The 26,669-nt window shown below is 36.4% G+C and overlaps 1 protein-coding gene across 7 annotated transcripts in view; it reads left to right on the forward strand.

The window, feature by feature from the left end:
* Positions 1 to 24,765, forward strand: part of LOC141542352 (phosphatidylcholine translocator ABCB4) — a 109,258-nt gene extending 84,493 nt beyond the window's left edge. For 5 of the 7 annotated variants that reach the window (XM_074266647.1, XM_074266652.1, XM_074266646.1 and 2 more), the window contains 6 exons: positions 802 to 942; positions 8,820 to 8,976; positions 12,835 to 13,032; positions 19,027 to 19,233; positions 24,132 to 24,278; positions 24,462 to 24,765. In XM_074266647.1, the coding sequence (XP_074122748.1) occupies positions 802 to 942; positions 8,820 to 8,976; positions 12,835 to 13,032; positions 19,027 to 19,233; positions 24,132 to 24,278; positions 24,462 to 24,668 (1,057 nt within the window). In that variant the 3' untranslated portion in view covers positions 24,669 to 24,765. Of the gene's footprint in view, positions 1 to 801; positions 943 to 3,915; positions 4,119 to 8,819; positions 8,977 to 9,032; positions 9,552 to 12,834; positions 13,033 to 19,026; positions 19,234 to 24,131; positions 24,279 to 24,461 lie in introns of those variants that run through there. The other 2 variants (XM_074266651.1, XM_074266650.1) reach the window with 2 other exon arrangements.
* Positions 24,766 to 26,669: the final 1,904 nt, after the last annotated feature.

The following is a 26,669-nucleotide window of genomic DNA, read 5'->3' on the forward strand; positions in this document are numbered from 1 at the left end:
ATACATTTGAAAATATTATTTTGAGGAAGGAGTCTGTAAGAGTCACCAAACTGCCTAAGAGTTTATGACATAGAAAAAAATAAGAGCCCTTCCACCTGGAATAAGGTAGTTGAACACACTCAAGAGGGACCCTCAGATAGTAAGGTTTCCCTTAGTTATGGGGATGACATCACTCTGGTGATAGTTTATTATTTCTTCTATAGAGCAATGGCGCATGCCCAGAAATTCTTCCAGTATCCATCTGAAATTTGATCCTAAAAATTATACTCATGTTTCAGTCTGATTGAGAGTCCAGGAAAATTAAGGAACAATGGAAAATTTACACTTTGTGCTATAATGTTGACCCAAATGGTGTATTTTTTTAGGCCAACTGTCACCAATTCCTTCAAAATTCCAAAATTCCAAAATTTAAAACAACTAATCCTTATGTGGTACTTTAAAGTATATAAATTAATGTAAATTTTTAAAAATTAATTTTTACATTATGAAGGACTTCTAGTTTGTAGCTATAGGCATTTGTATTTTTGTGATATTCATTTTTAAAAGAAAGCCTATAGATGTTTGAGTCATGAAGTCCATACATTAATGGGAATTAAACTTTAAGCTGATGAAGAAACTGAGGACCAGAGAAGTTAATGACTTACCCAGGCTCACCATTAGTTTATAATAGAACCAGAATTCATACCTGGGTCCTTCTAATTTTGAATCCTCAGGTGATCTTGTTAAGAAAGAAGAATGAGGCAATTGTTATAAATTTAAAAAAAAAAAAAAAACAACTTTTTTTTTGGTCTTCCTTTTCAGAAATTCTGTGCGGAAAGCCCATATCTATGGAATCACTTTTAGTATTTCCCAGGCATTTATGTATTTTTCCTATGCCGGTTGTTTTCGATTTGGTGCTTATCTAATAGTGAATGGACATATGCGTTTTCGAGATGTTATTCTGTGAGTATCTTTAAAATTTCTTTGAGGCTATTCTGTAGCAAGGTTTTAGATAGTACTATTGCCTGAGTTTTAGAAGTTTCTCTTTTGTAAATAGAGAAGATCTTTAGAAAGAATCATTTCAATCAAAAGAGTTTTTAAATAGAAAATGAAATATTTTGCTATGATAATTGCTATTAGTATGTGGGAGATACTATGGAAGAAATCAATTTGGAAATTGGGAATTTAAAAAAATTCTTAGAGATAAAAGGGATCTTAGAGGTAGATCATTTAGTCCAATCCTTTGTCCAGTGCAGGATTCCTCCCTACGAAATCCCTCACAGTCAATCATCTAGTATCTGATTCCATGGTGACCTCCAAGACAACACATTCCAACAGGGTGTGATTTTAATTGTTAAAATGTTCTTCCATACATGATATTGAAATCAGCTATCCTATAACTTTTACCCATTCTTCCTAGTTCTATTTTCTGGAAGTTTGCAGTAGTCTAATCCCTTTTAGAAATGACAATCTTTTGGATGTTTGAAGATAGATATCAAATACCTCCTCCCATGTCTACCTTCCTGCCTTACTTCCCCTTTTCCACCTCCAGATGCTAAGAGAAGCAAGAACAAAATAGAGTAGCATGGAGTGCTGGATTTGGCACCGAGAAGATTTCATTTCAATTCTATTTCTGACACTTACCAGCTAAGAGACCATGGCCAAGTGACTTGGTCTCTTTGGGACTCAGACAACTCTCTAAAGAGTTGAGATAACATAAAAATTGAGTAGAAGGGAATGATCATATCAACACAATCATCTTTGATGTTTTGACAATCTTTTCCCCCTAAAGAATGGTGTATTTTTTAGGCCAACTGTCACCAATTCCTTCAATCATTCCTTTTGTGACACAACTTTGAGTCCTACTCAGACAGATCCTGCACATGTACTCTGATTTTTTTTCTTGCCCTTCTTAGTACTTTTAAATGGACCCACAAGGGCCATTGAAACTATTACTTCTTTTGTTCTGGACACTGAGCTTCTCTTCATTAAGATGACACTAGTTTTTTTTAGGATCCATTCATTCATATTGGGCTTGCATTTACACAACATCTGTCTCCAAATCTTTTTCATATTAATAATGAAACAATGATTTCATATTAACAACAAAACTACTTTTATTGTGGGTCTTCTCCTTCCTATAGTTTTAAAGTTGTATAAAGTTTCTTTTCCTTAAGGACATTTATACCTCATCTTGTTAGTTTGAACCCATTATTCCAACCTGTTAAATTTTTTTTTGGATCCTGATTCTGTTGTTGAATGTATTAGCTATCGTTCTTAGGTTTGTGTCTTTAGTAAATTTGATCAGCATAGCAGACTGATACAGAGAGTGAAGAGAGCACTGGATTTGGAGTCATTAGAGATATAGTTCCGATTTTGCCTCTTAACATTTTCTGGGCGAGTCATTTAACTTTTCTGAATCTCATTTTCCTCATTTCAAAAAAAAAGGAGACAATATACTTATAATATTTACCTCAAAGGGTTGTTGTGAGGGACAAATGGGCAAGTGTGTGCAAAGGGATTTGCAATCTTTAAAATGCTTTTTGTGTCATTACTATTATTATTGTGTCATCATTTGAGACAATGTTGAAGCAGTTAAATAGGCCAGGGCTAAGAAGAGAATTGAGCAGCAGGTCTCTAGAGAGTCCCCTTTAGCTCTGTTGTTCCCAGTTGTTGTTGTTGGCTTTGTTATGTTTTTGAAATATTAGAACCTCTTACTAACATCACAGGAGTAGTCCGATAAGTATTTTTTAAATGGTTGATGACAAAAATGATGCTGAATTAATATAAAAATGCTTTTAAGGACATTTATAACAGCATCTAAATACTTTTGAAAAAAATGATATGCATAAGTGCAAGCTATGCTATTTATTTAGTCTCTACTGAAATATATTTGTTTTTTATAGTGAGTCACACTACATATTTTTGGAATTAAACAAAAAAAATGGTGTGAAAGTGACCTTGTTTTCTAGAAGCTGATAGAGCAAAAGCTATAACAGATTTTATCATGCTAGGAAGGGTTTGGAATCCAGGTGACCTTTTGTGTTTGTTGTCCAAAGATCAGGTTAGTTAAGTACAAAAAGTCTTATAATCAAGAGGTGGCCAACCCCTGAAACCAAGAAAAAAATACAAAATGTGCCTTAATCCTATGTAAGCTCTCACTCTTTCTAGAAGAGATGGGTGTAGAGTTATAAGAAAAGGGAAAAATCATGCTAAGAACCACTAAATTTTTAAACTGGCTATAAACATTCAAGAATTGTTTTAAATCTGCATCATTGGAGGAAGAACTTGCTTTGTTTAGATCATGAATTCATTAGGGTATCATAATATTAACATTAACCATTGGTGCCCAAGACGTAAAATACTTATCCAATAACCAATAAGTTGACATATTATAGAAATGGATCACATCAATATTAACAGTTCATCTTTAAGTAAAATCAGAAGATTTAAAGAAGTTTATCAAATATGGCCCAGATACTCTTCTTGGAGAGCGAAATGAGGTTTGGGTAAAGTTGGCTTTAGAGTTTAAAGGGAATATCACTGCAAAGGATACTTTAGTTATCTCACATTGTAGTGCTCATGATGAGTATAGGGCTACTCAAAGCCTTGGAGGTTTGTGGGCAATCACATTTTCATATGAAAGTCAGGAATTAGTAATAAGAAACTTAAGGTATGGGACAATAACCTCATAGCAGCCCCACTTAGTCTTTTTGCTCTTATTTCCCTATATTTGTTCATTTGCATGGCAAAATCTATAGGATCTTGGCAGCAAAATGAATTTCATAGTACAGTTTTCCACAATTTACCACCAAAGCTAAGTAGTTAAGACACAATCTTTAGCCTGGAAACATTGTCTAGTTTTCCTTTGAGACCCTTAGCTAGGTGTGATAGCTTGTATCTTTGGCCATGGACTAAAAGAGCTATTCGCCTAAGATTATCAGGGAGAGGCTTTCTAGTCACTGCACCATAGAAGATAGGAGCCAGAACAGCCAGTACATATCCTGGAACAGATGAAGCCCAGAAGCTGGTCACAGAGAGAAGCTCCATATTCACATATCCCCATGGAGAGTCCCAGCAGCAACTACAAGACCAGCAGAGCAATCCTAGCAGAGATGAACAGCCCAGAAGAAATCAGAGCCACATGATGATTCTCCAGAGGACATCAGCAGCCCTACAGTTTTGGAGGTGTGAGTTGCCCTGGCAACATGTGTGTCCCTATGTGTGTTTGCCCCACACATGTCCCTGGCCACATGGCTTCCTGGTGTGTGCCTCTTCATGCATGTTCCCTGGCCACACTTGTTCACTATGTGTGTGCACTTCATGCATGGTTCATGATTATGTGCATTCCTTACATGTGTGCCTTCCTTGCATGTACTCTGACCAGAGTACACACTTATGTGTACGTTCCCCCACACATTTTCCCTAGGCATGTCCACTCTTCCCATTGATGGCTTGTGTATTTGTGAGAGAATATGCTCCAGGTTTATGGGGGGGAAATTCTACTACTACTAAATTATTATTCTATTTCACTAAATGTCTCTAGCTATTTAATAAAAAGAAAATATATAAGTCATAAATTCATGAAATATGACTTTTAGTGGATGCAGACCCACATGGTATCTTGAAGCTGGAAGTTTTCTATGGGATCTGTATCCAAGAAATTATTAATGTTAATATAAGCAAAGAGATTCATTCTAGATAGTTGCAGATTATATATCAATGACAGGAGCTAATGAATTTTTTGAAAACACTAAGAAAAGCTTGATTTTTAAAATTCCAAATTAAATCTCTATATATTCTAATATGTGATGACATCAATGCAAAGGTGGACAAAGGGGATAATGATAAAAATATAGCAAATGACTTTGAACCAAGAAATGAAAGTCTTATTTAAACAAACTTCTGATGCAGAAAAAATAGAAAATGGATAAAGGACAGACTTGTCCTTTTCCTACGTTTACCATTTCCTACATAAGTTCAAGTGACAGAAAGAAAACAGCCAAAAAAGCCTCTCAACCAGAAAATATTTTATCTTTTTGCCAGGTGGCAACATATGGCAGTCAAGGGCAGTGATAATCTAGAATTTAAAGTTGTTTGTAAAATTTTTCAAAGGAGAATATAAAAGATTATGAACAGTACTGCCCTTTGAAATATGTAAGTAGTGATGAAAGGAGAAGAAAATTATTGAAAGATTGGCGTGAAACCTAATAAAACCAGTTTATTCCTAAAACATTTTAGGGTAAAACTGGAAGAAGGGGAAAAAAGATTAAAAATGGAAAAAACTTATAATTCTATAACAAAATTACTAGTGGAACCACCAGATGTAGAACCTAATTTCATATTTTTCAATGTGCTGTACTAGGAAATAAAAATAATACTAAAGAAAACATAAACAGGAGAAAAAAACAGCTGAACCAGACAAAATATATGTTGAAGATACCTCTATCAGAAATGGCATAAAGATACTGAGGGATGATACTCAAGATATTCAACTGAATCAATTAAATAGATATATATATCAAGAAACTTACATTTGCAAGGCATCGAGCTACATTCTGGTGATACAGAAACTAGTCCCTGTCCTCAAAGAACTTGTATTCTACAAAAAGGACATAGGTAAATCAATACAAGATCATTTGAGACAAGAGAAAACACTGTGAATGGAAGGGGATCAAAAAAGTCTTCACATAGGAGTTGGTGTCTGGCCTTGAAGGAATAGAAGGATTCCAAGAGAAAGAGATAAAGGAAAGAGTGAGTTTCTCAAAGGAAATTAAGAGATAGAATGAATGTCCAGTTTGAGGAACAAGTCAGTTTGACTAGAATATTGAAGGAATGTAATAAATCTGCAAATATCATTTGAAGCTAGACTGTGAATTACTCTAAATGCCAAGCTGAGAGATTCTTTTATCTTAGAGAGAATAGAGAGCCATTGAAGAGTTTGATTCAGATCTGTGCTTTTGGAAGATTATTTTGGCAGCTGTGCGAATTATGGCTTAGCAGAACTAGGAAGACCAACTGGGATCCTAGATATTAGTCCAGATTAACCCACAAGCCTACTTTCTCATCTTTACAAAATAATTTATACGTGTTATCTAAGACATGCTTGATGAAAATATGAGATAGGAATAGACAGTCTTTTACAAACCATCTCCTATAGAAGATGACATTTTTTAAAAGTCACACAATTGACTGAAAGTTACAAAACAGTACCAGATACTATTTTACCTATAGTTTGTTGACTACAAAAAGCATTGGTTTGATAGAGCAAATGCAGCTTTAAATATCATCCAGTAAGATGTCTCCTAATGTGTATGTTCAAATTATTTAATACTTCTTGATAAATACAATCACAAATAGTTTTGATCAGCAAAATCAAGAGAGGAATGCAAGGGAAATATATGTTCACCAAAAGTGTCTGAAACATATACATGTGTGTATATGTGCATGTGGAGGAGAGAGAGAGAGAGAGAGAGAGAGAGAGAGAGAGAGAGAGAGAGAGAGAGAGAGAGAGAGAGAGAGAGAGAGAGAGAAGGACGAGGAAGAGGAGGAAGAGGAAGGGAGAGAGATAAGGAGAGGGTAAGGGAAAGGAAGAAAGTGAAGGAGAAGAAGAGGGAAAGGGAGAAGATAAAGGAGAAGGAGAGGGCAAGGAAGAAGAGGAGAGAGAGAAAGAGATGGAAGGAAGGAGGGAGGGAGAGAGTGAGAGAAGGAGAGAGAGAAAGAGAAAGAGGGAGAGAGAAAGAGAGAGAGATGGAAGGAAAAGGGGGAGGGAGAAAAGGAGGGAAGGAAAAAGGGGAGGAAAGAAAGTATATGAGTGATAACGTCAGAGGGGAAGGCACATAGTAGCAGGAAGGATTCAGAAAGGATTATTATAGTTCTCTAGATGTTCCTGTTTACAGGTGATAGATGATATTTTGCTGATTGCATTGTCTCAGACACTGAAGAGGCTCCTTTCCTCACAGGAACCTCCAGGTAGATGAAAGATTTTCTCTTCTTTAAATCATGACATGAAATTGAATACATAACCCATAGATTGGGTCTAACATTACATTTACCTTGAACAGATGCTGAAGACAGTGAACTGAGCTCAGTACTGAATAAGAGGAAGAGATCAAGATGGGTATCATTTAGAATATTACATTGCATTTTCAGCAATCCCAATCTTTTCCCTGAAAAAAGAAATACCATCTTTTCAAATGTTCTTATATTCATACTGTATGGTTGTGAAATTCTGAGAAATCAAATTTGACATCACCCTAAAGACAATGTGAGACATATAGTTAGTGCAGATAGACTATAGCACACTAATTACTAACAATGTTGTGTTCACACCAAGTTGCATAAAAAATATCATCATGGAGATAAAGGACAAAAAAAGAAAGTGGGTGGATTGTGAAGGAAGAGTGAGGTGAAAGAACTAGATCCCCAGGGATTGCATTGGACTACACTTACTGTCTGCAATTTTCAGGTGTCCCTGTTTTTTGAAAATTAGATTCACTAGTCAGCATTCTTCTGGCACCTCTCCTCTTCTCCATGATTCCTCAAAATTTACCCAGAGTAATGTAGTGATTACAACTAAATGCTCTTTCTAAAGCCCTGAAATCTAATTTGTTTGTTGTGAAGATATACTTGTTTCTGTCTCTTCACCTATCTTGAACTTCAGTCTACCCTTTCAGCATGAAGATTCTTCTCCCTAATACAAAGATTGAAATAAAATGAGATTAGAGGAATTTGGCTTTCTCTATTACCATCACATTATTCATCTGCCTCAAGCAAGAGACCCTTCCCTTCCTTATTTGTCTTCTTTCCCTCAAACATAGGTTAAAATGCTCTTTTTTGTTATCCTTATTTTTTTTCATAAGTCTTAACTTGTCCAAAGGCATTCACCTTCATGTCGCTATTCTGAGAGTTCTTTGTCTTTCTTTTATATTCATCCTTGCTTTTGTGTCCTTCCTTCCCTCATTTGTATGCCTTCTTTAAAAATCTGAGCTCATTGGAAGAGGCCATGTGCAATCTCATTGATCTTTTGAGATGTCTCTCCCCATTCCTTCCTCATCAGCATCTTCTCCAACTGTGTTATTCGAATTTCATGTTTGGAGAACCTCCCATTCTTTTCTGAAACATTTTCCCATTTATAGCTATTGTCATGGAGGTCATATTTATCACTATCATATTTTTGAAATCTCCTTTCCAAAAGTTTAAGAAGTATACTTGACAATGTCAAGTACTCCTTTCTTTTTCTAGCATTAATTCAAAGATAACACACTCACTTTCTCTAATGGTTCTTTTTGCTTCTACTTTACCAACCAGTTTGTCTTTCTCCATCAGAATTGAGTACAAGGTGTCAGTTGGCTATGTGGTTGTAGTCAAAACCCAACCACTAGGTAAAATTCAGTTTCCCCAAATATGAATTTCCACAATAAATAATCCAATTTGTTGAAGTTAATTGATAATGAACATGATTCTTCCGATATAAATGCTACTGTCTAATCATAAGTCAAAGACATTGGGAAGCTGCCCTCATTATTAGAAATTAGTGGGAACCTAAAAGAAAGGAGAAAGTGGGTAGGAAAAAAGTGGGCAGTGGACTGAAGCCTCTTCCTTTTATTTCTTAATTATTGGTGTTTCAATAGAATTTGAAAGAATTATAGTGTGTACAGAATAGTAAAGGAAAATCATTAAATGAGATGGGGTTTAGTAGGTGGGGCATTTGGGAATATTTGTAACTATAAGTAGGAAGAGTAGAGATTTTACAAGCTAAATCAAATTTGTTTGATCCTACAGAAATTGAAAATTGTTTGTAAGACTGATCTGACATAATCTACCTATACTTGTTCCAGGGTGTTTTCTGCCATTGTATTTGGGGCCATGGCCTTAGGACACGCTAGTTCATTTGCTCCAGACTATGCTAAAGCCAAGTTGTCCGCAGCCCACTTATTTATGTTGTTCGAAAGAGATCCTCTCATAGACAGCTACAGTGAAGCAGGACTGAAGCCAGTAAGTTCTTGAATGCTTAACCATTGCTTATGTTTTGTTTTTGTTTTGTTTTCTAGAAGTTGACTTATTGTTTGGAGATCCAGTGATACTCTCTGCTAGTTTTAACCAGAGAGTCATAGGACCATAGGATTTAGACCTGGAAGGAACCTTAGAGATCATTTAGGACAATTCCATTCCTTTACAGTTGAGGAAATTGAGGCAAAGAGAGAAAGCCTTGCCCAAGGTCACACAGGTAGTAAAACTGACACTCAAACTCAGGTCCTCTAACACTGAATTCATTGCTTTTTCCATTATGCTTTGTCACCTGCTATAATTTTTTGTGAGAACTAAAAATGATAATACATTTCCCAGAGGTTGTTATACTTTTAGTTCACCTTACAGTAAATATTTCATATTGGCTTTGCATTCCTCTGATTTTCATAATCGATAAAACCACAACATGTGAATGAGGCCCTAAAGAGAGACAACTAGATTGTCTTCATTATCAATTCAGGAAGATAACCTGATGGCCAAGTGAAGAGTTTGCCAAAATGTTGTCCAGTGTGTAATGGATGTGCCAGCTTCCTGGCTGAAAGCCTCCTACCTAAAGCAAAGGATTGGCATATTTTGGAAATGAATTATTTCCATTTAAATTATTTGTCATTCTTATAGACAAGAATCATTCATATCAGTTACCTATATATAATTATTGGTAATTCCCAACATGTTTGGTCTCCTTTAGAGAGATTTATAGTGTAAGAAGACATGGTTTAGGAATATTATTTAAAAAGTGAAAGACATTCACAGAAGGATCATCAGGATGGTAAGTGGATAATTAATTAAATTAAACTATACCTTGTGAGAATAATTTGGAAAAAAGGGATATGTAACTTAGAGAAGAGAAGATTTAGGGAGGGAAACATGAGGACTATTTTTAAGTATTTGAAGATTTATTATGTGGAGGAGGAATAAGGTTTATTGTGACTGACTTCAGAGAGAAGGAGCAAATAGAGCAGAACTTTTGGTTTCATATAAGGAAAAAATTCTTTACCATTAAGATAACCCCAAAGTGGAAGGAGCTTCACCGTGGTCCTGAGATAGTGAGGTTGGAATAACTACTGTTCAAAAAGTTACAGAAAGGATTTCTACAGGATCACAGGTGAATGATATGGTATCTGAGGTTCCTTCCAAACTCGAGATTCTGTGATCCTGATTCAAACTCCACATGACAACAACATGAGAAAGACTTGTTTTTATTGGATGCTTTGAGGGATAATTCTATACTCCTCTCCAACCACCCAGCTCCTGTGGAATAACTTCAAGGAAGGTCTGGCAGCCTGAAGGTAAAACCAAAACCAGCTACTGTGTCCCAAAGCCTTTGAATAAAATAGACAAGACTGACAATTACTGACATGGTTTTCCTTCAGTAGCAGGATAAGACTTGTAGAATCACAGAATCTCATCATTGGGAAGGACTTCAAAAACCATTGAGCCCAACTTACCCTCTCTACAATCTCCCCAACAAGTGATCCCAATTCTTTGCTAGAAACTCTTGACTAAGGGAGAGCCTATTACCACCTGAAGCAGCCTATTCACCTTTTGGATAGCTCTGATTAATAGCCTACAGTTTCCACCCATTGCTCCTAATTCTAGAGCCAAAATTTGTGGCAATTTTCCATATTAAAATCCTTCAGAACTTGAATATAGCATCTAAGTCCTCCCTTTTGCAACTATCTCCCTTGAAAGCCAGCCATCTCTTCTCCAGGCTAAACTTACCTCATTCCCTTAACTGGTTCTGATGTAACATAATTGTCCTTCTTTGATGACCTTTCTCAGGATAATTTCCAGCTTATCAATGTTCTTGATAAAATGTGGTTCTCAGAACAAAACAGGACACTTTGAGATGTGATTGTATGAAGAACCACAGTGTTCTCACCTCCCTCCTTCTGGACACTATGCTTCTCTTTATATAGTTTAAGGTTTTTGGACTGGCATATCACACCATTGACACTGAATTTAAAATTCACTGAAAACACCAGATCTTTTCCACATGAAGGAACTTTAGTCTAATTACATTTTTCCATATTATACATATGCAATTTATTTTTAAAATGCAAGTACAAGTTTTCCTTTATCTCTAGATTCATCTTAGATTGCATCTAATTATTCTAAGCCTCTTGAAATCTTTTTGAATCATTACTATCAATGAGTGCATTAGGTACTCTTTGCAGATTTGTCATTGGCAAATATTCAAGGTATTAATAAAAATGTTAAGACACATTTAGTGCATATGTACTGTCAAAAATGTTATAATTATAAAATTAATAAAAAAGACACATTTAGGCCAAGGGCAGGTCCTTGGTACACACCAGTAGAGACCCTCTTTCAACTTGGCATTGAACCATTGGTAACAATTCTTTGTATCTGGCTATTCAACCAATTTGAAATCCATCTAATTGTACCATTCTGTAAACCCAGATCTCTTTATTTTATCCAAAAGAATAAGGAAGATTAACATACTTTATCAAATGCCTTGCAAAAATTTAGGTAAATTACAATTATAAATTCCTCTTAGCTACAGACTACTAATCTTGTCCAAAAACGATATATTGATAATTTGTCATGACCTGTCCAACAATGTTGGTCCTTTGTGATCACTACTATCTTTTATAAATGCTACGTATTGCAGCCAGTGAATTCACTGCTGACTTCAGTTTCTTCCCTTTTTTTTGGGGGGGGGTTAAATTATGTATATTTATTCTGCTCCATAATAATAGGATCCTGGTATTTAAAGTTAAAATATAAGTTAAAATTCCCATAGCCCACCCCCTCATTTAAAGATGTGGCAGCCTCCCCATATTCCAAGCATTATCTTTTCAAGCTCATGGGCAAGGGCTCACAACATCTGCCAATTCTTTCAGTATCTTGAGAAGTAGATCTTCTTGGCCTGTTAACTTGAATTGATCAAAGGCAGATTAGGTGCTTTCTTTCTAGCTCTCTGCTTGTTATGTTCCCTCTTTGCTCTTGGGTGTTCTGTTCTTTCCAGGCCAAAGATTATTCTCCTTGGCAGAGAAAATAAAAGCATATAAAGAGTATGAGTAGTTCTGCTTTTTTTCATTGTCCATTATTATCACCCCTTCCACCATTGAACAGCAGTTTTATTTCTCCTTTGATCCCCCCTTTTATCTTCAGTATAGTCAAAAGAAAAGAAAGGAAAAGTAATTCACCTTTTTTTTTGCTCTCCTAATACTTTTCCTACAGAACCATGCCATACCTTTGTATTTATTCATTATCACCTGCCCCATTTTCTATACATGTTATTTTTAAATTTTAAATTCACTTATGATTTTCTTATGCATTTTAAAAATAAAACTCTTCATTTTCTTTTATAATTAGTGACGAAGAAGTATCACATGGTTAACAAGAACAGTTTTTTGCATGCAATGAATTATAGATTTGGAGTTGAAAGACCTCAATTCAAATCCTAGCTCTGCCACTTACCTATGTGACCTTGGACAAGAAGTCTTAACCTCTTTGACCTTCAGTTTCCCCATTCCACCCCACATACAAGTGAGGGGATTGTATCTCCATGGTCTTTCCTAATTATAAAAATCCCATGAACTTAAAACTGTTATAAAGGGGGAAAATGAATTTTCATTAAAAATATTTATAGCATATGAGTTTTAATATAGTTTGATGTATACGTTATCTGAATTTTACATATCAATGTTTCTATATAAAGATTTTATAGAGCATCACAAATACATATAATATATGAGATGTCTATCTGGACCCAATAGCCTCCTGTAAAATTTCTTGAATTCAACATTCCTTGCCCAAATAATGATCAGTCCATTATTGGTTTCATTTTGATTCTAGGATAAGTTTGAAGGAAATGTGACATTTAATGAAGTTGTATTCAACTATCCTACCCGGCCAAATGTCCCCGTTCTTCAAGGCCTGACCTTGGAGGTAAAGAAGGGGCAGACCCTGGCTCTTGTGGGCAGCAGTGGTTGTGGGAAGAGTACAGTGGTTCAACTGCTGGAGAGATTCTATGATCCCCTGGCTGGAAAGGTGGTAAGTGAATTGTTCTTAATCAATTCATTTAGAGCTCATGCAAGTTGCCTAGACAGATTTTTGTCTATTTTTAGTAAAGGTACACTGAACATGCCTAAATATCCACAGGAGCAAAAACCACATGGAAGAAGACTATGTATCATCCAGACAATGTCATACAGTTGGATGAATAATCTTTAGAGTTAGTTCTTTTGTACATTTATTTTTGACAGACACTGAAGATGGACAATGAACTTGGCCCAAGATTGAATAGAAAGAAGAGAATGGGATGGATTGCCTTTGGAAAATTAGACAGTGCTTTTATTTACTGCAAGCTTCTCATTAAAACAAGACCCTTTTTAGTATCATCATTAGTATTTGTTCAGTAATGTGGCTTTAAATTATGGAATATCACAAGTTCAAAAGAATTAAAGTTGCATACTACCCAGAGAATAATGAAAATATATGATGGGTGAGCAGGCTGCAAAAATGCATATGCAAGCTTGGCATAGGAGGAGTGGTATAAAAAGTCATGGTTGCCACAGAATTCATCCCTTCATAGACAATAAACTGGTGGTGAGCTCATTTTACTTCAATAGGTTGGTCCTGTAAGAGCATGATAGGTCTTTCTCCAGACAATTCAGGAAGCCTCTTCAGCTGGAAAGAACCTAGAGGAGTCTTCACTCTGTTGGCATTATTTCCAGGAACATAGGATCACCTCTACCCTATGATGAGAAATGAGAGACAGGACTTGTGGATGGAATTTGTTGCAGCAGCCCTTTTGATATTTTCTTAATAGAACTTTATTCTGAATTAGAGAACCACAAAATTTCCATTTGTGATTCTACACACACACACACACACACACACACACACACACACACACACACACACACATCCCATGTTGTTGAGAACAATTTTTTTTTGACAGATAGAGGAGGAGGAGAAAACCTAGAATATGTTATGGAAAGAGAGAGCTGGGTGGAGAATTGATTGCTGTAGGAAATTACTGTAACCAGAGAGCAATCTGAAGGTAACAAGTTAGATAAGGGCAAAGAGATATCAGAACTTCCCCTTTTTGTAGAGAGTGTTGGGTAGTAGCCAAAATCTAATGTTCTTAGGCAAAGTTTTGAATAAATGAAAACTGGGACAAAATTCTGACATTTTCTGAAGAAACTCTGAGAGGGACATTTACCAGAGAGCACAATTATTAGAGTCTCCAACATTGTAGTTGTTAAGTCTCCTCCTACATACATTTATATTTATTACATATTCACGTTCCAAGAGTCTCATGAGATTAGGAACTTTCAATTGTAGCAATAATGCAGCTTGCTAGATGTCCCCAGCAACCAATATATTCTTTCCCTAAAAGAAGAGAAGTTTATTGAGCACACAATTTAAAAAAAACAATTACTTTGAGGATATTTAAGAAAAATTTTATTTATGCTTTTTGATTTTTATACTACTATTACTTCCAAATACCCCTCCTTATGAATTCCATTTTAACAAATAGCGCCAATTACAAATATAGGGAACACATTCTATATTTAAAATCCCAACTTCCTTAATGAGAGAAAGAGAGCATACTTGAGCATCAGTCCCCTGGAATCAAGACTGATCATTGCATTTGATCTGATTCAGAATATCATCTTGTTTTGTTTTTGTTTACATTATTATAGTCCTTGTGTAGATAATTTCCTTGCTTTCTTTTAAACTTTGCCTCACTTCTTATGTCTTCCCATATTTCTATGAGTTCATCATATCTGTTATTTCTTATAGCACAATAATATTGCATAACATTTACATAGCATAGGTTGCTCAACATTTTCCACTAGATGTGTATACACATGCTTATAAAACATAGGAAATTAGTTTAATCAAATTGTTAACTACTTTGGATAGTAAAGCTTAGTTCTAATAAATCCTGACTGGTTTACATTTTATCTTCATGCAGAAAATGGATAAACAAAGAAGTTTACATTTCATTTTAGAGGAAATAGGAAAACACTAGAATTTATTGATGGCCTGATCAGGCTTGTTCATTAGGAAAATCAGTTTGGTGGATATGTGGGGAAAGGATTGGAAACAGGCTTCAGATAAGGAGCAAATAGGGGGCAATAGTCAAGGCAAGATGTGATAAGAATCTGGACTAGGGTAATGGTTATGAGTGGAAAGGTGGGGATACATGAGAGATGGTAATACAAATAACAGGATCTGGCAGCAGATTAGATATGTGGACTTAATCTAATTTAGATTTTTTTTAAAGGGAGGTAATGGAAAATGAATATAAAGATGTGACATGATCCTATAAAAAAATCAGGAATTTAAAGTTCAAAATGAATTGATTGTTGGCTAGGGAAGACATGAAAAGAGCATTTAAATTATACTGGGGGAAAGGAGGATAAAAAGGATAGAACTTTTGCTTGGGGTGGATGGCACAAAGATGACTGATAAATACAGAGAGAAGGCAGAACTATTCAAATCTCATTCAGTTTTCTTGGTAAAGGAGAAATGATAGACACAGAGTTGATACACAAGATAAATAATGAGGCAATAAGACAGCAAGATGCTCAGGATTCCAAGAAGCAGTAGTGAAGAGGAATGTTCCAGGATGGATACCAGTCTGTCCTAAGGAAGTGAGAGGTAATGGGATATCCTCCAATTTTACTAGTGTGTCAAGTCAAGGAGGAGGAAAGTAAAATGAAATCATTCTCAAAAGATAGACTTGGGAAGGGTTTTTGAATTCAAAAGTTTCTTGAATAGAGGAGTGACATCTTGGACCTATGTTTTAGAAATATCAATTGAATAGATATGTGGAAGCTAGATTAGAGAGGGAGAAAAGCTGGATGCTGAGAGAACAAGTAAAAAGTTATTACAAGGATCTGGACAAGTTGTTATACAAGCCTCTTTTTTAAAAAATTAACTTTAAAAATGTATTTAATATTTTCCTGTTACACGTAAAAACAATTTTTATACTTTAAAAAAATTTTGACTCCCAAATTCTCTATCTTATCCCTATCCCCATTAAGAAACCACATGTGAAATTGTGCAAAACATTTCCATAAGTCATCTTTTGGAAAAAAACATAGATTTCCCACTCTAATGAAAAAAATTCTGAAGAAAAACAAAGAAAGAAAGAGAGAGAGAGAGAGAGAGAGAGAGAGAGAGAGAGAGAGAGAGAGAGAGAAAGAGAAAGAGAAAGAGAGAGAGAGAGAATGTGTCAGTCTATACTCAGATACAACCACCTGCCTGAGGTCTCAGGAAACTGGCAGAGACACCACTACCCGTGGCTACTTTTGGTTTGCTAGTTGCCCAATCTCTCACCCTCTTTCCCTACTAACCTTTTCTACTCACCCACCTAAACCTTTTCTGCTGACTTCCCAAGTATCTCTGGGCTGAAAGGTCTAGAAACTGCCAGTACTGCTGCTGGTTCAGAGGTCCCTAGACCAATCTCTGCTTTTCTAGCATGGGGCTGAAACTGGGGCTGGGGCCAGACTTGTGCTAACTGGTGGAGCCTGTACCAGGACTGCACCTTGGTCCCACCCTAGTGTCATAGAACTTTTCTAATGACCTGTGTTGTTTTGGCTGAAAAATGTTCTTCTCCATCTTTTGGGGTGTTTTGATGGTCTAACATTTGTTTAGTCATTATAAAAAAGGAATTTGAAGTAGAAGAGGTTGAACTAATTCCTGCTTTTACTCAGCTATCTTGGCTCCACGTCCAAAAAAAAATCTTATACAAAGACTTATAAGTCTTTTTATACTAAAATTTTACCCTGAGAATTTTTGGGATGACCTTTATCCTCTAAGGGAGCAGTTTCTACCTCCCCCAATGCCCTCAACTTTTGTACTCCTTGGCTACTGACAATAAATTGAGGGTCATGATTCATGTGCCCATATACTAGTTTGGCCTCTGGCAATCTTGGTGTGGGTACGATGTGCTCATGTACTTATGGATAGCTATGTGCTATATATCTGCTTTCCCAAGTAAGACATTATGGCCTTTTTGTTTGTGTCTTTCTAAAAAAAAAATACTTTGTCCCATTCCCAAGCTCTAATTTTTTCATATATCAGGAACAAAAAGATTATCTTAAGAAGAAACAAAGTCAATATAATTTTAGTGACAATTTTACCTATTTATTCAATGATATCCCAGTTAAATTACTAAAAATTATTTTACTGAATTAAAAAAAATAATAGCAGAGTTCATTTGGAAGAGCTAAAGATTAGGAATTTCAAATAAACCAGGGGAAAAATGTAAAGGAAGTAGATTCAGCAATATCAGACTTATAAGGGAGACAATATTATAATATAATATGTATTACATAATACATATTATAATATATAATTATTATAACATAAGTATACAAAAGATAATTTTGATTATTTTAAAATAAAGTTTTCTTTTACAAATAAAACCTATGTGGCTAGGAATAGAAGGAATGCAGAAAATTGGGGAAAATCTTTCATAGACAATCTTAAATAGAATGTGATTTGGATTGGAATATTGCTGTGGTATAGGAAATGATGAACTGGTTGATTTAGAAAAAACATGAAAAGATCTGGATCTATGAAGAAAGATGCTGTCCACCTTTAGAGAAACAGCTAAGAGATGGAAATTAACATATAACAGTCTTACATATATGTGTATGAGTGTGTATGTGTATATATGCATATGATTATATATACGCGTACTTAATTGTTGCTTTCTCTAGAGTTAGGAGAAGAAGAGAAAAAAAAAGTAAAAAGTACATAGCAGAGAATAAAATAAAACAAGTAAAGAAGCAAAAGAAAAGCTGGGCAGCTTTGAAAACAATATATATAATAAATACTATATATAGTATTTATTATATAGGCTTTCTTAAAATGAAAATTAATTGTTTTATATTGAATCCTCTCTCATGGTCTCCTTTGTGGTGGCTATGCTTTTTTTTCTTTTCTCTCTTTATATTTAAATTTAAAATTTAAAAATGATTAAAAAATAAAAATAGAAAAAAAAATTTTAAAAGATATTCCAAATGCCAAAATTAACAAGTAACCTAACAAAATGGTATAAGGGGAAAACATGGCAAACTGGAAATCAGAATGGCTGAGAATTATACCTAAATTTTCTGTTAGCTAATGATATGACCTTGGGTCAACCAGTTTACTCTTCTCAGCCTCAGTTTCCTCATTTGAAAAATAGGCTTTTGAAGCACTGGAGCATTGGCCCTGGAATAAGGAGGACCTGAATTCAAACCCAGCTTCAGACACTTGACATTTACCAGCTGTATGATCCTGGAAAATCACTTACCATAGATTACCTCACAAAGATATTTTTAAAAGGCTCTCATGTTAAAGGAAATGAATGTATGAAAACCATACATAGCCAACTTTTGCTTATCTGTGTTCATTGACAGTCTTGCAGATATTATAAATATTAAATAGAAATAGCATGATAAGGAGGAGAGAATAGCACTTTAATAGAAGAGTTCTAGGCTTGGTTTGGCTGGCACAAGGGATAAAACTCTGGAGTTGGAGGCAGAAGAGGTGAGTTCTAATCCCAGCTTTGCAGCTTCCTACTTCTGTCACATTGGATATGTTATTTCCTATCTCTGGATCCTTTTTTACAAATCTATAAAATGAAGGGGTTGGACTAGACAGCTGCTTTCTAAGATCTTTTCTAGCTGTAAAACTCTGAAAAACTTGTGTGATATTGGACAGATCATTATGCTTTTCAGTCTCAGTCTCTCATCTGAATTCCTTTCCAACACCAAATATCTGATCCCTACCTTTGTGACATTTAGCAAGTCTCTTAAATTCCATGAATTTCTGTTTTTTATTCATTAAATAAGGGAATTAGAATGGATTACTTCTATGGTCCCTTACAGCTCTCAAGCCTATGAGACCATCATCTTTTATCCAAGAACCTTGCTACATTCCCAGGCAAGTGATACAGAGCGAAGAGGGTTGTCAACAATAGCCGCAAATAAGCAATCTATTTCCAAATAAAAAAGCTCTATTGGTTCTTGTTTACAGCTTCTGGATGGTCAAGAAACCAAGAAGCTTAACGTCCAGTGGCTCCGGGCTCAGCTTGGCATTGTGTCCCAGGAGCCCATCTTGTTCGACTGCAGCATTGCAGAGAACATCGCCTATGGAAACAACAGTCGGGAGGTGTCACAGGAAGAAATTGTGAACGCAGCCAAAGCCGCCAATATCCATCCTTTCATTGAAACACTACCTGAAGTAAGTGAACTGACAGTTCCTTGTGCAGTTAAAATTGAATTATAAATGTTATTTCTAACGGTTCTTCTGAAGTATAGATAATATCAAATTCCAACAGTATTAGTAAACTATTTATGTTATAGAGTCAGCTTGCAAAAATTGAACTTAGGTGTAATTTTGCTGTAACTACTATCTCTGTAACAGTAAAGCAAAAGAAAAAGACTCCTATCCATTATAACTCAACCAACATTTATTAAGCACCTTTTATTACATGCTAGGCATTGTTCTGGGAACTAAGAATGCAAAAAGAGAATTGAAACATTTCTTGACCTCATGGAGGTTGCAGTCAGGATGCAACATGTAGACTTATAAGTAAATACAAGATATTCTGAGAAGGGAGAAAGCACCATGGACTGGGTGAAAAGGTTTCAAGTAGATGATGCCCCTGAGTTAAGCATTGAAGGAATCTAAGAACAGAGATGAGGAGGAAAAGAGCAGAAATGGGGCCTGTATAGAGGTACAAACTTGCCACAGTTCACACCTTTCTTACCCTTTAATATTTACAAAGCCCTTTCCATAATCATTTGGTCGGTTTCAAATGGAACTGAAGTTAGAAAACTAACTGACATCCTGGGATTTATATAGTTCAGAGCAACAATTATTCCCTCTCAGTTCTCCCCCCCCCTTTTAAAATTACATTTCAATTTATTATTTATTTTTTTACATTCTTTTCTTTTTAAATTCTGAGTTCCAGATACTCTCCCTCCCTCCCACTTCCTTCCCCACTCACTGAGAAGGGAACAATATGATTCCAATTATACATTTGAAAGCATGAAAACATATTTCTGCATAAGACATATTTCTCTTTTAAAAAGCAAGAAAAACAAAGAAAACTGAAAATTACATTTCATTTTGTACTCAGAGTTCATAAATTCTCTTTCTGGAAGTGGACAGCATTTTCCTTAATGGGGTCCTTTGGAATTATCTTGAATCATTATATTGATCTGAGTCTTCCACAGTTGATCATCATTATCATTCCTCTCAATCTTGAAAGCAATTTGGAACTAAAATGCTGTCTGAGGGCAGAAAGGCAGCCATGGGTCACCTTCGGGAATTTTTAAAAGGGCACATGCAGTCAGAGAGATCAAGTGAGGTATGAGGACTGCAAGAGCTGAGCAGCAGTAGTGGGGCTATGGCATCCCCTGCCACCCACAACTTAAGCTGAACTATGACACAGGCAACAGCTCAAAGGAAAAAAGGAGAATGAGCTGCAGCAGCAAAGGAAGATGCTGAGATGGATGGGGCATTGGGTCCTGCCATCATCTGGAAACAGAGGGTTCATATTGAAGGGATCATCTGAAGCAATCATTTACACTCACCTTTTCAAGCACCGAGGGAAATTCCAAAACAGAAAAGTCTGCCCTTTTTGACTTCTCTTCACCGTGTCTGTCTAGTGATAAACACTAATATATTCAGTTGTTTCTTTTACCTAAATGTTTCCTGCAGCCCAATTCTGCCTCTGTGTTTGGCCACATAGAGGCCAGAGAGCCAGACCTCTGTCCGAATGTCAGAATTTTCCTAACTGGAGGCTCTGAACTATTGTGTAGCTTTTTTACTTATAGAAACTTCATAAAACAGCAGAAAATTGGGGTCATCTAGCTTTGAGGGTCATTTTATTGCCTCTAGGCTAAGTCAGCTAGTTTTTGTGACAGGATGGGAATAATTGAATATCTAGACTGGTGTGAAAGAGCAAGAGAAGGAAAGGAGGAGACCAGTGAGGTGATACTCAGTTTTCCTTTCCAGAAAAGAGAAGGGGGCAGAAAGGATTGATTGCCTTCCATTGAGTACTTTCCACAGTACACCACAGCCATGCCCATGTGGCTTCTTTCTCTGGAGCAAAGAGCAAGCAGAATACATCACAATCTGAGTCTTCCTTTTTGAGATATTTACAAAGCAATCTCTTCTTCCCTAGATGCAGCTTACCCTCCACTGACTTCCTCCTTTTCATTGTTCTCCTTGTGCCCCAGTTCTTTCTTTCTAGCTCAGCTGCTAAAACCCTGGGTAGGGCCAGGGATGCCATATTCTCACCTCTGCTACTGGGGTTTAGCTCCTGCAGTCTCCTCTCAGTCTGTCTCTCACAGAACATGTGTATCCCATGAAGAAATTCTAGGCATGAAACAAGTGGCTCAAAGATGATGAGAGTCTCACGGTCATGAGAGGCCAGAATCCCTCTGAACTACAAATTCCAGCATGCCATTCAGCCCTCAAAACCTTCTTATATAAATGTTATTTTTCCACATTTCAAATATGAACAGTGTGAAACTCTGAGCAGTCGAGTACCTTGCCTGGATGCCACAGCTAGTGCCAAAGCCAGAATATTGTAAGATTTTTTAACTTCCCGTCCAGTCCTCACAAAATGCCCTCAATAGATAAGACACATTGGCCTGAAGTAGTTGGGGAAGTGGGGGATGAGTGTGTGCCTATTTTCTCTACACTCAGAAAACAGAAATCTAAGCTTGTTTTGGCCTCCTGGGAAGGAACATTGAAAGACAAACTAAACATCGAGAGAGAGAGAGAGAGAGAGAGAGAGAGAGAGAGAGAGAGAGAGAGAGAGAGAGAGAAGAGAGAGAGAGAGAAAGAGAGAGAGAGAGAGAGAGAGAGAGAGAGAGAGAGAGAGAGAAAGAGAGAGAGAAAGAGAGAGAGAGAGAGAGAGAGAGAGAGAGAAAGAGAGAGAGAAAGAGAGAGAGAGAGAGAGAGAGAGAAAGAGAGAGAGAAAGAGAGAGAGAAAGAGAGAGAGAGAGAGAGAGAGAGAAAGAGAGAGAGAAAGAGAGAGAGAAAGAGAGAGAGAAAGAGAGAGAGAAAGAGAGAGAGAAAGAGAGAGAGAGAGAGAGAGAGAGAGAGAGAGAGAGAGAGAGAGAGAGAGAGAGAGAGAGAGAGAGAGAGAGAGAGAAGGGATGATTCAGAACAAGGTCACAGGGAAAAAACTGGGAGGAAGTGAGAACAAAGATACAAATGTCAGATAACTCTGGCATGAAGGAAGCCTGCTGTAGACTCTGGGACTGCAGAAGAGGAGAGGAGTGTCAACCCAGATTAAGAGTGGGAAAGAGGGAGAAGGGAGTGTGATGTCTTATGGTTTTAAAATCTTCAATAAAGGTGAGAGTGAGAAAGAAAAAGACGAAGTTGAGAAGAGAAAAAAAAAAAGGTTGGAACAGCAATTGTAGGTGATGCAATAGAGAATCTCTAAATGATAGTTTCAAGGATTGCTATTTAGTAATGAGAGCCCAGTTGCTATTAGTGAGCATACATCTATAGTGCATCCACCAGGCAAGTTCCCTTATTTTCTTCAGCATGAGTAAGAATATTTAAGAGCAAGACTAAAGGTGATAGAGAGAAGACCAACAGGTTAGAAATGGCAGACCAGGAAGGAGGTAAAGGATTCAAGGGGAAAGAAGCAGGCATTATTTAAGGAGCTGAGCACTGGGTCACAACTGGAGAACAACAGCAGGGATTAAAAATGTTGTTAGTGAGAAGAATTACAGTGAGGGTAAGGAACAAGAAGAGGCAGAGTAAGTGTGAGGGGGTGGAAGGTCAGGACATTGCCATCCCAAAGAGGAATCTCTTCATTTTGTCTTTGTTTGACTGATTCCCATGTCTGGAAGTAACCTACCTCTGTTTCTTTCAAGGCTGCACTAAGGTGTTGAATCTAATACTATGATATTTAATAGGGAATGCATGTAACTTCTTATGCTTAGGTTCAAAACCCAAACTTTACAAAGTATAAAATAATGGAAACATGGCTAGACAAAACTTAATTTAGAAGGAGGTGAGGGTTTTAGTGCACTGAAACCTGGATGTCAGTCAGCATGGAATGGAGCAGTAAGGAATAGTGTCCAGGATTGAGTAGGGAGACGACATATCTGTTATACCCTGCGCTACCCAGACTCCATCAAGAGTATTGTGTTCCACTCTGGATACTGCAGTTTAGGAAAGATATTGAGAAGCTACAGAACATACAGCCAGGATGAGGAAGGGCCTTGGGTTCATGTCATGTGAAAATAGTTTAAAGGAACAGGCAGCTGTTTTATCCTGGAAAAGACAAAACTTAAGGAAAACCACAAGAGCTGTCTTCAGGTATCTGAAGGATTGTGATGGGGAAGAAGGATTAGTCCTGAGCCTGGTCCCAGAGAGTGGACTGGATTTTGCAGCGAAACAGATTTAGGTTTAAACTTCCTTTTAGAATTATCCCACAATAGAAAGGGCTGTCTTAGAAAGCAGTAGGCTCCCTTGCATTATAGAAAGATCATCTTGTCAGCTATGGACTGGACTAGATTACTACTAAAGCCCCTTTTAACCCTTAGATTTTCAAATCCCATGTGATTTCTCCTCCTTGAAAGTTTTCCATCCCCATTCCCCCAAATGAAAGTGCTTTCTCCTTCCTTAAATTTCTCAAATCCCATTTCTTTCCTCCCTGTTAGTCTATGAGCTCCTTAAAAGTAAATTATATAATACAGCTACTTTTATATTCCCAAGGTCATAAGGCAAACATTTAATGAATGTTCCTAATAATTTAATAAACACAAATGCATCAGATTTACCATTACTATGACACTGCCAAACTTTTGCTGGAAAATTAAGACTTAAAGATGTTAATCTTTGAATCTAAACTAAGCATTGTGGTTTAATTTTGAAAATAAATTTGCTAAATTGGTAGGGAAATTTTTTTTCACAAAAACTGAGACCACCACTAATGTCCAAAAGGACATTCATTTGAATATCTGTAATAATTTTTCTTCTAAAATATTTTTTTTCTTTGAAGAAGTCCTCTTCCTTACTTGGTCCTTTATTAGTCCTGAAATATGATATATCAAATTGAGTTTTTCTGAGTTAGATTTTAATTCCTGTTCAAAATGTTCTTTCAGAAATATGAAACCAGGGTGGGAGACAAAGGGACTCAACTCTCAGGGGGTCAGAAACAGCGTATCGCTATTGCTCGAGCCCTCATCAGACATCCTCGAATCCTCCTGTTGGATGAAGCCACATCAGCTCTGGATACAGAAAGTGAAAAGGTATAAGTTATTCCATATTTAATGTGTAAATATTACTTATTTAATTTGTAAGATAAAATATATATTACATATTTAATTTGTAAGATAAAAGACAACTCTGTGATCAAAATGGAAGAAAACAATGTTAAGAAAGAGGACCAGTTGTGAACTCCTAAAAATACCTTATATTTTGCTTACCGACAGATTGTCCAAGAAGCCCTGGACAAGGCCAGAGAAGGTCGTACATGTATTGTGATTGCTCACCGCCTCTCCACCATTCAGAATGCCGACCTTATCGTGGTTTTCCAGAATGGCAAGGTCAAAGAACAGGGAACACACCAACAGCTGCTGGCTCAGAAAGGCATTTATTTTTCACTGGTCAACGTTCAGACTGGGACACAGAACTTATGAACTCTTGTTATTTTCCATTTCTTAGAAATAAACGTACATACTATTTCACTATTTTTTGTCTTGTAATGAAAGTTTTGATAATAAAAAGTGATCACCAGCTGGAGTTAAGTTTTGCTCCAATAAGCTCTAGTAGCTCTGGTAAATTATATTTTTATGAAACTGATAGTAGGGAGCTGATTTAAAGAAATAAATTCCTGAAACTCAAGGAAGTTGCAGGGGGAGGGGTTGAACTCATATGCAGGTGAATCACATCCACTAAAGGAATATAATATTGCAACCCAACCTTTTTACCTACTGTAACATAAGTACTCAGATAAGAAAATCAAAACATCATAGGAGTTAGTTAGAGTGGGAAAGGACTTAGAAATCATATAGATCAAACCAGCTATTTCAAAACTGAAGAAACTGAAGTCTCAAAGGATCAACTGGGCCAAAATCTCATAGGTAGTACATATTTGAATACACGTCCTATACAAATTCAGGTAGGTATAATTGTAAAATTAGGGAAAATTGCCAATAATGGGGAAAATTCTTATTGTATGGAGAGAACAGTGGGACTAGATGATGATGGTATCCACTTTGCTGTGATGATCAAATTAGAATTTCTTGTGGGCCTTGCCTCTCTTGACCTTTCCCCTGACTCAATATGATTGCCTCCCCCATCACTTCTACTCATTTCTGATGCAGGAGACTTCATTTGACCCCAAATCTTCCAAATGGCTAAAGGTTCCTAGATGGGATTGACAGGGGACTGATATCTGGGATACAAGATGACACAGTCAGGATCCAAAAAGATCAATAGGGGATATGTATGGATCTAAGCCAATTAAATGAAAAATGCTTGAGATAAAAGCAAAGTGGGCACACATCCACATGGCAAAGGTAATATCCAAATAAATCTGTGATCTCACTGATATGGGAGTTTCCACCAACAAAACATGCCTTCCTGTGACTCGTGTTCATATTCTCCCAAATGGAGGGCATAGAGGGTCAATCCAACATGCTCCATGGAGACCTTTGCTTGCCCTATTTCACTATAACAAAGGTTACTCCGGCTGGTCAGCTTGAAAAGCAGCCTTTGCCCAAAGACCTCCAGTAACAGAGACCTCACTGCCTGTGAGGTATCACATCCACTTTTGAACCTCTTCATTACTAGCAAGTTTTTTTTTTTCCTTATGTGGAAGGATTTTCTGAAATCTCCTAGCAAAGTATAAAGAAAAGATAAATTCCTAAGCAGAGATGGTTACTTGAAAAACAGAAGGCATGAAACTACTGGTATACTATAATGTCAAGTTTTTCATAGATATTTTTAGATAGATAGATTTAGAACTGGAAGGGACCTTAAAAGTCATCCAGCCGACCTGCTTCATTTCCTAAATGAATAAAGGCCACATTGGCAATAAGTGGCAATCAGAATTTATATTCAGATCCACTGACTCCAAATCTTCATTTTTTTCCATGACATCATGTTGATCAATATTTTAATCTCTGCTTGCTTGTTTTCAATCTATTCCCATTTTTAAATTAATCAATAAGCATTAGGTACAGGTTTTGTAGCAGATAGTGTCCTAGAAACTTCCAAATCCAAAACAGAAATAGTCCCTGCCCTCAAGAAGCTTACTTTCTATCTGGGGAAACAAAATGTATGTCTTCGAAGTCAATGAAAAATGAAATTGAACTTATTCACAGATTTCTATTTCCAAAGCCAAAAGGGATATCAGAAATTACCAAGTCCAAACTTTTCATTTTATATATGAGAAAACTGAGGTCTGAGAAGTTTAAGAAGTCACTTACTTATTAAGGTCAACGGTAGTAAGGCTCGGGAGCAGTATAGGAACCCACATCTTAGGGTTCCTAAATCCTCTGTTTCCTCCTGCATATCACAGCTACTCCTCTACCCCATTGCTTTCAACCCCAACAATAGAGGCTTATCAGGGTAAACACAAATTCTTTATTTTGGTTTCAAATTCATGTGATTAATATGTGTGTCATGTTACTTGT

This window comes from Sminthopsis crassicaudata, chromosome 5 (assembly GCF_048593235.1).
Source record: "Sminthopsis crassicaudata isolate SCR6 chromosome 5, ASM4859323v1, whole genome shotgun sequence".
NCBI classification, from domain to species: domain Eukaryota; kingdom Metazoa; phylum Chordata; class Mammalia; order Dasyuromorphia; family Dasyuridae; genus Sminthopsis; species Sminthopsis crassicaudata.